General features: G+C 34.4%; 1 protein-coding gene and 1 pseudogene across 1 annotated transcript; one reads left to right on the forward strand and one right to left on the reverse strand.

Moving 5' to 3' along the window:
* Window positions 1-1,138: 1,138 nt before the first annotated feature.
* On the reverse strand, window positions 1,139-8,423 carry LOC109004457 (annotated as a pseudogene).
* Window positions 8,424-13,148: 4,725 nt separating this feature from the next.
* On the forward strand, window positions 13,149-13,781 carry LOC118344864 (uncharacterized protein YpeP-like). Its single transcript, XM_035686586.1, has one exon. It carries the CDS (start codon window positions 13,149-13,151, stop codon window positions 13,779-13,781), a length of 633 nt encoding a protein of 210 aa, XP_035542479.1.
* Window positions 13,782-14,928: the final 1,147 nt, after the last annotated feature.

The following is a 14,928-nucleotide window of genomic DNA, read 5'->3' on the forward strand; positions in this document are numbered from 1 at the left end:
TTCGACACAAATTAATCCCCTGTAAAAATGCCTCACATCGTAAATTCTTTTCTAATTGCACATCAAAATCCACAGTTTGCGAATTTTTCTTAGGATTTTTAACGCCTACAACCTTCCAAACTTGTTTGGGATGATCTTTACCCCTTACCCTTTCCGCCCGTTTGAATCACAACTTTCTCAGAACGATCACGCCTTCCACATCTCTGTTCTAAGTGTCCTCGCATACGACAACAGGAACAATATGCTAGCAAATTCTCATACATCACCTCTTGAAAATGACTATTCTCAAGTCCTGGAACACCAATCCAAAAAGAATGTCGCAAAGGCTTCGAAACATCCATTTCAACACAAATACGCGCTGCCTCCGGATGCGTCACACAAGCTGTAGCATTATCCCTCTTAAAAAACCTTCCAAACCCTCCACCAATGCTCTTCAAAATGGATACATGAAAATAATTCAGAGGCAAACCTAGGAGTATAATCCATACAAGAACTAAAGGCGAATCATCTTCCTTATTGAAATTCGGCATCCAATTGAAAACCCTATATGACAGTCCCTCAATCTCTGCATTTCCACTTGACATAACGCTGACAAAGTCATCCTCATTAGCCAATCGAACCAAGACATTCTGAGGATTACGAAGTTGTCCCAGCACCGACATCAATCGAAGCCCCCATCTATTTTTAATAAAACCCCTCACATGATCTAGAAAAGGGCAACGTCGCAAAAATTTTAGCACCACCGAAAATCTGAACGACTCTGCCGATTGCTTAATCTCTGCTTTGGAGAAAGACGAAAAACATCTCCCCATCGTTGAAGCGAGGTTTCTGCAAAGGTAAATCTACCTTTGGTAATTGTTGCGGCCTAGGGACTACAACATCAGCAAACTGCATCAAGACCCCTGCAAGTGATTTTCCCCAACCCTTGCCTATATTGGCTGCATCCTGCACTGCCAAATTCTCTTGAGAGACTAGAACCTACCGCCAGCCTCTGATGGGCGACAAAAGACACCATGGAAACCCTAGAAGAATCCAATCTAATGCCCATAAAACCACCATGCCATTACACATCAATAGACAAATCAAAAGTTATTTAATTATACAGAGCAACTCACCAATTAGTACCTTTGAGACAGGATTACACTGGCACACACAAGATACTACATTTTCTCAGCAAATTAATCCTAAGAAGCCAAAACTTGACAGCAACAAGTCTCAACATTGTACACTTAATCCAATTCGTATTCTTTTGTCGGATATATACATGACGCCAAAATGGCAAACGGTTATAAGCTAAAGCATTTAGCCAATGGCCTCACTATATGCAAAATACTACTCCCAAACCAGTGCAGTAGATCATCATCAACATCAAGGACTTCAACCTGTCGTATCATCACCTTTCCCCTCGCAGTATCAGTGTTGGTTGTGTAGAATCTTATGAAGAGATCGCAAGCGCAACAAACAAGGTAAGAACAAAAACTTGATCTCATTTTTTCTACCATGTTATGCAACATTCTTGGTCGGATCATTATAAAAGGCTTTATCAGCTTCACCATAGGTAATTGTGTCTGTGTCAATCTATATGGATGACATCAACCTTCTCTGCATTGAAGCAAAATATAAGCATATATCCACAAAGAGGCAATTATATCGATGAACTGGTATAAACAAGCAATTACTTAGAATGAGGCAAGAGCATAATAATCGTACCAGTATTAATGAGGTCCACTACCTGACCTAGGAATAGTGTCGAGAAGTTAAGATTGAAGACACACATGGCAATGTAGACTTGCGAACATAAGGACCAGAATCATATAACAAGCTCTAGTCAGGTTCTTCCCCACACTACAAGTGAAAGAGAAAATGTAAAGTCCACCATTGAAGCAGCCCAAGCAATACTACTGTATCCATGTGAATTATATCCCCTATATCCCCTAATCTCTATTAATATGATGGAATTATTCTATTACGGTTCACTAACCATTATTATGTTCTTTAATAATAGTGGAATCCCTGGCAAAGAGTCAAAAGGGGATTCTAATCCATCACAGTTGATGAAACAATCCAATAAACCCACAATTATAATAGTTTCTTATATGATTTCTAGTTAAACAAGAATGTCCTTATTTTGTGGCAGAATCGGATGGTGAAACTATTTTAGAATGCAATGCATTCACATAGCTAACTGTAAAATCACATAGAAACGTCACTTGCAGGCAAGCTAACCGAGTGCAGGGTCATATGGTGTCTATCGGATCATCCTGTGCCAGTTTTTTACCCATTAATGCAGAAACCCAAAACAACAGAAAAAATAAATCATATGTAATATATCAGACTTGGAAACATGATTGTAAGCTGAATATCCCAAACCCAAAAATTAATATAGAACTATGGGCCTTAAGATTGCAAAGGAGAGCAACAGAAGTTAAACTTTCATTCATATGCAACAATGGGCCTTAAAAATACCATCTTCATACCATTCAATATCTGCCAAAAATGCAGCAGCCATATTTAACTTTTTGGCTGCTAAAGGAGTCATGGACTAGCCAAAGTAAACGTTGTGTTTGGGTAGTGAGGTATTCTATGACTAGTAGTAAAAAAGTAATTGAAAAGTAATGATAGAATATTGAATAGAAGTGAATAGTAGTAAAAAGTAGGTGAAAAGTAATAATAAAATAATGAATACCTTGACACCCTTATACCACAATAGGTAATTTACCAGTGCCTGTGCATCATGCAGATTGCCAAATATTCTCAACCATTCAAAAAAGATCTTGAAGAACCGGGTCTTACATGATCCTCAAAATCAGGGCTGGTCAGATTGACGGATAGGTTTCTCATTAACAGTAGCACCTGGAGAAGAGCCAAAGATATGAACAAATTACTGTGTCATCTTCAGAGCAAAAAGCCCCGTTTGGATGGTGAAAATATTTTATCTCATCTCATCATTATAATTTTTTCAAATTCTCACACAAAATATAATAAACAATTCAACTTTTTCAAATCTCAAAACAATAATAATATTAAAAAATAATATTCTACCAATATTTTATTCAACTTTCAACTTTCATCTAAACCCATCTCATCTTATCCTACTATCCAAACCACACCTAAGTTTATCTTTATAATTGTACCAGTTGAAGTGCAAAAAGCGCGCCTAGACATGCTAAAAGTGCAAAACGCTGAAGCATGGGCTATTTTGCATAGAAATGTTTTTTTTTTTTTTTATAAGTAAAAGTATATTAATTAAAGAATAGGCAAAACCATGTTCAGTACATGTATGTTATTCAATTACAATAATTATCGATCACTGACTAACTAAAATTTACCCTTGATTGATGATAGTCAAATTTTTCACAACTTGGAAAATTTGGTTAAAATTATGTGCTCAAGTTTGATCACTTCTGCCATGTTATACATCAAACTAGAAGTTCAAACAATTTGCAAAGATTAAGCAGCATCTTTCCTACCCAACAGTATACTGCATCCTACAACCGGGTAACGTAAAACATTATAGGTTTACATACTGTTTCAACATCTATAGGGTCCATCGTTTTTAGCTTCTGCAGATGACCAGTAGCATTTGGATCAAAGACGCCGCCAATAAAGCTGTATACTTGGGCGCAGAACTGCATCAGAAAAAGAGATTTTGAGCATGCATACATTGTGTAATATCTGAGACTTTTTCTTTTAATAAATTACCTAAGACCTACTTTATGTCTTTAGTATGAAGAATTTTGTTGAATAATAATAGGACATGTTCCAGCATGTGTGGATATGCTTTAATTATTTTTATATAGAGAGAGAAGTGTTACAACCACAAAGAGATCTTGCAAAAGTAAACCCACAAACTGATATGACTTCATATGATATGTTAGATCTACTTTACAATAAAAGTAATTTTATAATCTAACGTACCACATTAAGGCACGTCAGATTGTGAATTTACTTTTGTGGAATCTCTTTGTGGCTAAAGCATTTCTCATATATATATATATATATATATATATATGCTGTATGATGGTTCTGTTTTAAATTAGATGTTTATCTTTAAAAATGGGAAGGATTTGTTTCTAAAAGAAAGTGCAGCCTGCTTAGGATTTTAGAGAAGTGGAAAAGGAAATAGAGAGGCAAACAAATATGGATCAAATCTCTACGGAGATTTTAAGAGGAAAACAAGGAGCTGTTTATGAAGGAATTGAAGCCCTAGGTAGAATCAACTATACTGCACAGTCCCTTTCCTCTTGAGTTTCCAGCTTTTATAAAAAGAGACCCCTGAGCCCAAGAATCAAAATGTAACACTAGCAGTCTCAAAACAAAACCCACCATACACTCTCTGCCACCCTCCATTCTGAAGCCCTAGTAGATGAATTCAAGAAAAAGGTCAGCGGAGAAGATTATATGTTACTTCAGCCACAACATAAAACCACTCCCTTTGAGGAGTAGTTTGCAGGCCAGGGACAGAAGAAGGGCCATCTTAGTTAAGGATAGAATAAGTGCCAAGCACATAGGATATTACTTTTATGTTTAAGACGAGGTTTGAAGTTTATGTTTCTTCATTTTCCATATTTTATGAGATTCATTAGTTTGGTATTTTATTTAAATAAAATGCTTTGAGCAGTCTGGTTTATTAGAACTCTTAACACCTTGGTGCTATGTAATGAGATGAAGTAACATTCCTAAACCCTTGGAAGGGGGTCTTACATTACAAATCACAATTAACATGTAATAAAAGCATCATATGTATACATTATTTTTTTTATAAGTAGGATACATATACACACTATGAATCACTGATAGCATGCAACAAAAGTTAAAACCACCATTTTTTTAATTATCATCATGATTAAAAGACGAAGGCACACACCTACAATATGTATCCCGTATCCAGCCAAATGATAGTATATTCCTCAACTTAAGTCACATAAAAGGATGTTTATCAAAATCTCAACGGGTCACCTTTTGGAAATTATCTAGCATTCATGAAATTTTTTTTGGAAACTATACTTTGGAAATTGAATACGAAGATAGTTAGAGGATAATATGGTTTCTCCTTTTTTTTTTTGGTTAATCGGAACCCATGACCACGTCCTCCATTGGTTTTTCACGAAGGAGACAAGGTGCTATTTCAGTCAGAATCCACCACTCATAAACATGATTGAACAAAAAATTGGTGCTTCTATCCGCAGAAATCATCTGCCATGGATTTATTCTACTTGCAAGATGAAGAAAATCAAAACTAAATCCGGAAGGTAATACGACAGTTCTAGAAAGAATGAATACAAATATGAAGAATTTAAAGTGCTCACCTCTTAATGGATGGTTATGATTTCCTTTATTGATTGTTTCGACAGTTGGCAGTACTCTCGGGGTGCTTTTAGTGCTACTGCAACAGTTATTTGCCACTATAGGCACTGGAAAGCAAACATCATACGGAAACACACGGCACTTAGATGCCACAAAGACTTATACAATCCATAGACCAGATATCAGATTGATATAGTACAATCCAAAACAGTGAGAAGCAAACCTTTTGTCCTATGCAATATATTAATGGTCTGCATACTGTTGTTTGTCCAGGAAGACACAGCAGAACCAGTAATAGGACCCCTAAGCATTGATGAGGAATCAGGCCTTAAGACATATCCAGATTCAAGTAAAGTAGATGGGGTTTGAAAAGATCCTGACACTTGCAAGATCACTGGAGCTGCTATATATGACATATTTGAGCCTGGGGTTGCACCAAGTTGGTGTTAAAAACTAAATCATACCGTAAATAAAGTTTGCTGACCATTATTTGAAGACTTCTGAGGATATGGATGAGCAGCTTTCCTTTTGACCGAGGTGGTGGCATATGTTCACTTGTCCCGTTCTTTTGAACCTTCATAAAAAGTACTTCTGTGCATGGCTACGTATCTGCAAAAGGTGTCCTCGATGGTATTGGCATTCAATTCTAAATGAATTAAAATACATGAGATTAAAAAAATTGCATCAGTTAAATGAAAAAGTCATTCATTGTCTTCAATGCATTTGACAATGTAAAATAAATTCCTAAAGATCACAAAAAAAAAAACATTTAAAAAACTAAACATCAAATAAGTATAATTCATTTAATTTTTTTGATAAGTTGTATAATTCATTTAATTATAACTTATAAACAGTTTTTTATTAAATTATAATGACGTTTCTCATAGAAAAGATAATTTTTTATGAGTACAGAAAAGACAATTTAAATAGACTATTAAAGTTAACACGAGATTTGAGAATTGCATGGTATTATGCTAGCCAAATGAGAATCATAATATTCTATCAGCTTCATACAATGCATCCTCCACCATAAGTAGTGACTGAAACGGGAGAGGACACTAAGCATTCTTTAATTTCCAGGAAATATAATTCAGGTCAACAAAATAACTAAAACGTTACTTCTTTTGTTTCCAGTACCAGCTCAATGATAGTGTACAAACAGAGTTTTACGGCCAAATAACCTAACAACAAACCTAAGAGACTGCCACTACATTGAGAGAGAGAGCCATGATGGAAATTTAGCAACATAAATGGGAAGCAAAACAACAATACAAAGCACAAGAAGAATTTAGGAAAGAAAACAAACAGGAAAGTTACACCTTAACAGCTCATTTTCAACATTTTGTGTTGTTATTAAAAAAAAAAAAAAGCAAGTACAAAGCAGACACCCTGAATGACGCACAAGTGGAACAATCAAGAACTCTTTATCCCTCCCCACTATTTGAGACAGAAAAACATGATAATAACCAAGAAAAGGAATAGAAAAGATAAAGAAAGTGACCTGGGTTAACGAGAAAATAAAATAATCCTGATCTAGTTGCAACACACATAAAGGATGTAGAAACAATGCAATGAAAAAATTGCAAACAAAATGGGAATTCTGCATTTGAGATTACCTGTCTAACAGTCTTAGACCCAACAAATGCTTCAATCTTTTTCCAGTCACGGTCAAAGCTGAATATGATAAAAGAACATAATATAATATCAGGGAATAATGAAAATAGGACTCATCAGAGGTGGAGGCAAGGGGTGACCGGGTCCTCTCTCTCTCTCTCTCTCTCTCTCTCTCCCCCAAAACAAATAAAGCTTTTCTTAAAAAACTGTCAAAAAATACTTTTCCCAAAATAATAAAATTAAAATAAACCCGTCATCTTCAAAATACAAATAAAATTCCAAAAAAACTCCTCTCTTGTCTACAAAATTATTCCCCATACTTTTTAAATAACCCTTGAACTTATCAAAAAAAAAAAAAAACCCTTGAACCACCAAATTCTAACAAACCCCAAAACCCTCTCCCCTATCCTCAAAAAAAGTTTTAAAATGCTTTAGTTTACAATAATTCAAAATACTCTCCTACCTCAAACCTATTTAAAAAAACTCACAGGCCCCTCCAAAAAAACCTAATAAATATATGCATGGACATTTTTTAGAATACTCAAAAATTTAACCTGAATCTTTAGTAAAATGTATATTCTTTTAGCTCAAAAGTTTGTGAAAGCCAAAAGATGTATTTTTCAACCAACAACAAATGACTTTGGCCTATTATCTCTTATTCCTCTCCAACCCCGTTCTGGCTCTTCTCTAGGACCATAATTTCGAATGCAAATATTGAGTTTTCCATTGAAGGGAGAACATAATTTGTAATTCATGATATGTTACAAACATGACATGCATTAAGCATCTTCATGTTGATGAACAGATTATATTTTTTCATCTTAAATAATGTTTTAGAGTATTCCTTGTTGTATTATTAGATATGAAATATATCATATACAGAAAAAATACTACTATAATATAAGTTCACCCACAAAGATTGTTACTTTCAAGCAAGTAAATCGGGCTTTAAGCACACCAAAAACCTCTAAGTTGACTCAACAAAGAGCCAAAGTAGTGTAATTCTTGAACCATTATCTAATTCATATCGAGAAGCACATATAATTAGAATTTTCAAAAAGATTAAACAAATAAACTGCAAATTTGCAATTTGAGAGAGAGAGAAAGAGAGAGAGAGCCGTTCCACTTTAAACCAATTTGATCGTATCGCGTTGTTGTTGTCCAAAGTGTTAATTCACATAGAAATAAACATACATATATATAAACCCTAACTTTTGACGTTGAATATTAAAAATAAAATAAGTAAGCTGGATTCCTTTACGTACAGTTGGAGAGCCTCGAGGAACTTGTCGTGCTCGGGATCTGTCCAGCTCTCTCTGGACTTAGTAATAGTGTAGGGTTTTCAGATCTTTATAGTCAAGTGAGAGTCCTCCGAAGAAGCGGTAGTCGAGGCCGTCGTTGTGGTAGTAATGGCGGTGGCGAAGGGTCCGAGCCCGGGATGAGCCATTCCGTTTGGGTTCAAGTAGAAGACCTCAGCCGGGTTCGGGTTTTTAGATACCATAACGAAACGGTTCTGTATCGAAGAAATGAGTTTTGCTTTTTAGGTACAACCGGTTTAGCTAACCAAATCGTGAATTAATAGGCTGCCTTGGATGTTGTACTAAATTCAGTCTAGTTGAGAGTTTTTTTTTTATTTATTTATTTTATGAATAGTACTAAATTGAATAGTAAAGAAAGTTATGTAAAATTTATTTAAACTAAATTTAAAGTATATTTATATGTTAAAATAAATTTATTACTTTTTATAGAAAATTGAAAAAGGTTGTAGGTCTCACGTATAAAAATATTTTAAATTGAAAAAAGTTCTGGGTCCAACGTGTAAGAAGATTTTGAATTTGAATGAATTTAATAATTTGAGAGTTGAGTGTTTGGATGTTAGACTTAATTTAAAATTAGACTAAACTCAGTTAACCTCGTTTGGGTCTCGTTTGTTTTCTCAAATGAGATGAGATGAAATGGGATGAGTTGAGATTAAAGTTAAAAAATTGAATAAATTATTATTATAATATATTTTTTAATATTATTTTTGTTTTGAAATTTTAAAAAGTTAAATTATTTATTTTATTTTATATTAGAAGTTGAAAAAGTTATAATAATTAGATAAGATAAGATAAAATATTTTCTGAAAACATACAAGGCCAAAGTTGGGCTACTCTGATCACTTGACTGCTTGTTATTTTTACAATTATTTTATTTTATTTTTATATTCATATTTTTTTAATATATTTAAATATTTTAAAAAATAAAAAATATATCAATATATTTAAAATTATTTCTTTAATCATTAAGTAAAAAAATAAAAAAAAATCCTGAGCAATCAATTAAAGCGATAAGAATTAGTGAGTAAAATAATTTTTTTCTAGTATTTACATAACCTTTTTTATTATAAAAAAAATAAAAGAATTTTTTTTAAAAAAAGAATAAGATCCTCTGTACGAAAAAGTATTTTCTCCTTCAATTCATATTGTTACATTAATCGACTTTCGTTTGGTGCACAGAATCGAAAACTTTTCCTAACAGTATTTATGTGAACGAGTGCTGCTGCTACACGTACGATAAATTCCACGCCCAAATTGACGCTCAAAATATATTCACTGTTCCATTTACTTATGATCTTTTTTATTTTTTTATTTTTTTATTTTTTCATCAAGTATGGAGGTGGGCAGCCTCCAAGAGCAATAGTCATTCCCAAATTTAAGTAAATTTTAATTGTTTTAGTTAAAATTTCTGCATTAGACTAATTAAATGAAATATTTATAAAACTTCGAGTTTTAGTAATTTAACATTCTTAATCATATTTGAAGTGTCATTATAGAAAGATTAAATCAATATTTTATAACTTTCACGTCCAACTACCTTTCTCTTTTAATATTAAATTTTAATATTAATACAAATATTAAATATTAAATACAAATATATTTTGTTTGTAATAGTTAAAAGAAAATATAAATAAAATAAAATGTCTCCGTTTCGGTAAGAAACCTTTGTAAATAGAGCGGGGCTACTCTGCCGCCCCGCTCTTACCGCTGGGCGTACCGCCTAATATTTTTTTTTTACATTTTTTTAATACATTTAAATATTTTTAAAAAATACATTAATATATTTAAAAATATTTTCTTAATCACTAAGTAAAAAAAAAATAAAAAATTTTGACCAGCGGTCAAATTGAGTGGGCAAAATTGAGAGGCAAAGTAGCCTTTTTCTTGTAAATATTCCCTCTTTTCCCTATCACCTTCCCTCCTAATTTCGTCTCCTTTCTGTCATTTTTCTCTCCTTCCCAGTCATGTTCTCTTCCTAATCTTCCCGCTATGCACATCCCTAATTCACTCTGCCCACTTCACACCCACCATGCACCTCACTACATAACTACTCTCTCTATTTCTCTTAATTCTTCTGCCCAAGCCCTACCTCAACCGCTCCCTCCCATCTTTCTCTTGGATTTCCCTTTCTCTCATCATTCTCAGTGTCAAATCGGAGTTCCTCGTCAGCATTTGTTGAATGACGTGTGCCGACACTGCTGCTTCTAGGGTTCCGGTCACTTGAGTTCCTTTGCCCAAATTCTTGTTCAGCATCGTCGTCTCCCACCTCTTCCTTTGCCCAAAGTCTAGCATATTTGTTTTGTTCGACTTGATATTTGGGAATGTAAACGTTTACTTTGAGATTTTATAGATTAGAATAATTATATTGGAATAGTTGTTTTGAATGAATGAAATTTACGTTTTATAGAGAACTTAGAATTAGGAGATGTTTGGATTCGAATATGACTTGAGATGAGCTGAGCTGAGATGAGTTGAGATAGATTGTGAATAGTAATGAGATGAGTTGTGAATAGTAGTGAGATTTGTGAGTTAAAGTTACTGAATAGTAATGAATAGTAGTGAGATGAGTTGAGATAAGCTGAGATGAGCTGAGATGACTTGCGAATCCAAACTAGCCCTTAATGTATAAATTTGAGATATGATTTTATGTCTGGAAATAACTCTATGAACCTCATGTGGGCGTTACAGCTTTTGTCCCATGCTTTTCTTTCTTCTAATGTCATAACGAATAAAGATGATATTAAAGGTTGGTTTGATTATACAAAATCAAATTATTTTATCTTATTTTATTTTATATAATTATTATAAAATTTTTAAATTTATAAATAAAATATAATAAAGAATTTAGTTTTTTTAAAATTTTTAAATAAAAATTATATTATAAAAATATTTTATTTAATTTTTGAAAAAATATGTGATCTTATCTCAATTAAACTGTGTAACAAACGAAGAATAAATAGCAAATAATGTGATAAGATGAAATCATAATATGCACATCGATCTGCAATTAATCGCATACAGTCTTGCGTATAATATGTTTCTTAGTCACATCATTATGACTAATTGGTCGCTAGAGACAAACTTTTATTGTGGCGATGTGTTGTAAATGACCCACCAAGTGACATCAAATAGAGATCAAGAGTTATATCTATTAGTTAGATTTGTTAAAATAATAATATAATATAATTTTTTAATAATAATATTTTTAATTTATTTTTTTTATATTTTATAATTACATTAACTATATATTAATTAATAATTTAATTTGATACTTAAATCATTATTTTTTAACTTAAATATATTATGGCTTAAAATCGAAAAATAATAATTTAAATAAATAAAATAATAGTTATAGAGTGTGAATAGTGAATCTTTAAATTTGAAAATGAAGTGAAATGCACTGTAACTAAAAATTTCAAATTTTAGTATTTAGTGAATCTAATACAGTAATTTTAAATATAAATTCATTAAATTTTAAAGATTAGACTCATTCTATGTTTCTAATGCCAATGCTCTTAGTGGTGGAAAAGTCACAACTAGAACTTAAATATGTAGTGCCGAAGCTTAAAATTCTCTCCAACACGGTATAAATGAGCATCAACTTCATTTGAAATTTAAATGCCCAAAGAGAGATTCGTATCATATTTTAGTTGACAGAAATTTACAGTTATAAAATTTGCAAGTGTCGCGTATTTATTTAAATAAAAAAATATGATATTTAAATAAAAAAATTAATTTTTTAATAATAAATTCTATTTTTTTTTAAAAAATATAGAATATTTACATAATTTATAATTGTAACTAACATTACGACGTAAACCAACCAGAGGCACTATTAAGCTGAGTGAAGTTCTACACCATTGATGTAAAAGTTTAAACCCACTAACCAAAACAATGTACGTAACATCCCAAGCGCGCAACACTAACGAAACATAAAGATCAATCAACTCACTATCACCTACTAGGGCTGTACAGGAACCGCCAGAACCGACCGTGAACCGATCAGACCGACCACCGGAGCACGGAACCGGCCGGAACCGGCAAAGAACCGGTCGGCGGTCGAGAGAAATTGAAGGAAAACTGATATCGGCGGTTCGGCGTCGGTTTGAACCCTTGGAAAACCGCTGAACCGGCCGATCCGGTCTATTTATATATATTTTTAATATATGTATATAAAACGGCGACGTTTCACTTATTATAAGTGAAACGGCGCCGTTTTAAAGCTTGAAAGTTAAAAAAAAATTAAAATAGAACGGCACCGTTTGGCTTGCTTAAAAGCCAAACGGCGCCGTTTTAAGATGAATTAATAACCCCCCCTAGGCCCCTCTTCTTCTTCCCCGCGTCATCTTCTTCCTCCTACCCTCTGCAACTCTCTTCTTCTTCCATGGCAGCGACGGCGAGACAGTTCCTCCTCCTTCACAGAAAACGCCGACGGTGGACCGAAGACCGCGCCGACGCACGTCAAGACCAATATGATTAGTTTTTTATCCCCAAACCATCGGTTTCGGCCGGTTCAACCTACCCATAACAGACGTCGGTGGTGTCTCGGTTTTGCACCAAAACCGACACCGAACCCATCGGTGTACAGCCCTATCACCTACTAACCTCAATTCCTAAAGCATATTGAATAATATCCTACCAACAAAAGAGAACCTCCAAAAGAAGCATATTGTTGACAACTGCTTATGCCCAATCTGTAAAAGAGAGGAAGAGTCTGTGGTTCATGTACTCTGGACATGTCCTGCAGTAGCTGATGTAATGGGTGGAGAAGGTAGTCCAGTGAAGAAATGGCAAAGTAATTTCGTTGACTTTCAGTCCTTATGATCAGCCTTATTGTTGAGACTGGATAAGGAGGACTTAGAGTTTATTTCAGTTATTTTCCATCAGCTTTGGAACAGAAGAAATGCAATGGTCTTTGAAAACCAGTTTAAAAGCCCCAGCACAATTCTAGAACTAGCCAAGTCTGACTTGAGTCTCTTTAGAAAGGTGCACTGCAAGATTCCAGGTACTATTGAGAGAATCCAGACAGTGACCGAGGTTATGAAATGGAAACCACCAACATGGCCTTTTTTCAAAGCTAACTTTGATGCAGCTTTTGATAAGAAAGAGGAAAGGATGGGCATGGGAGTTGTTATCAGATATAGCAAAGGTGACTTGCAGGCTACTTTGGTGGCTTCAAGAGATAATATAAGTTCAGTTTTCCTGGCTGAAAGTTTTGCTCTCTTGAGAGCTATGGAACTATGTCAAGATTTGGGGTTCAATATGGTAGAATTCGAAGGGGATGCAAAAGCTGTAGTAGATGCTGTCAAGTCAAGTGCAGAGGACAACTCCTGGATGGGGCAAGTTATTGAGGATACAAAACAGGTTTTAAGTTTGTTTCCGTTATGGCAACTTTCTTTTGTTTTCGGATGCTGTAATAAGGCAGCTCACGAAGCTGCAAAAGTAGCTATAAGATCTAGGAGTGAAAGAGTGTTGTTAGAGGAGGGCCTTCCTGAGTGTATGTCTGTTGTAATGACAGATAAGCCTTGTACTATTGTTTAATTAATGAAATGAATTTCCCATGTTTTTAAAAAAAAACCTCTATTCCTGAACACCAATGTCCTTTTGGACATTAATATAATTCTCCTAAGATATAAGCATTAACAGATCACGCAACTGTTAGGATTCTCAGGCTCTTTTGCTGGTCCAACAGAGAGTATCTCTGTGCGGCAAAGCTTCCTCAACTTGCTCACCATATCAACTGGATCGATGTCCCCAATCACTGTCAGTTTGATCTTGTCCTTCAAGTCCAAGGTGATTGAATCAACGTCTACGGAATTACAACACAAAAACCAGTCAAATTTGTCAGTTTGGCTGGCATACTTAAGAGACCAGTAAGGTTATTGCAACCACTCTAGATTCCAGAATAGAAGTGGGAGCATGTTTCTATGGATTTTGTTACAAGCCTACCACGAACACTGACTAGGCAGGATGATATATGGGTGATAGTGGACCGCTTGATGAAGACTGCTCACATTGTGCCTATCAAGATTTCTTAGAAGCTGGAGAAACTAGTCGAGTTGTATGTACATGAGATAGTGAGATGTATGGAGTCCATGTGTCCATTGTGTCGGATAGGGATCCTCATTTTACTTCAAAATTTTGGCGAAGTTTACAGAAGGCCATGGGCACTAGTTTAAATTTCAGCATTGCTTTTCACCTATAGACAGATAGTATGTCTGAAAGGACCATTCAAATTTTGGAAGACATGTTGAAGGTGTGTATGCTAGATTTCAAGGGAATCTCGATACGACACTTGCCTTTAGTCGAGTTTGCTTATAATAACAGCTACTAGGCTAGTATTGGGATAGCACCTTATGAAGCACTATATGGTAGGAGATGTAGATCTCTCTTGTTTTGGGACGAAGTAGGGGAAAGATAAATTTTGGGTCTAGAAAACAACAGAGAAGATAGAGACCATTCGAGCCAGAATGAGAGCAACTTAGAGTCGTCATAAGAGTTATGCAGATAATCGGCGTTGTCAATTAGAGTTTGAAGTCAGGGATAAGGTATTCTTGAGTATTTGACCGATGAGAGACATCATGAGATTTGGGAAGAAGGGCAAGTTGAGCTCTAGATATGTCAGGTCCTTTAAGATACTTGATCGGATTGGCCCAGTGGCTTATAGGGTAGTCCTACCACCAGCACT

This window comes from Juglans regia, chromosome 16 (assembly GCF_001411555.2).
Source record: "Juglans regia cultivar Chandler chromosome 16, Walnut 2.0, whole genome shotgun sequence".
Classification (NCBI taxonomy): Eukaryota; Viridiplantae; Streptophyta; class Magnoliopsida; order Fagales; family Juglandaceae; genus Juglans; species Juglans regia.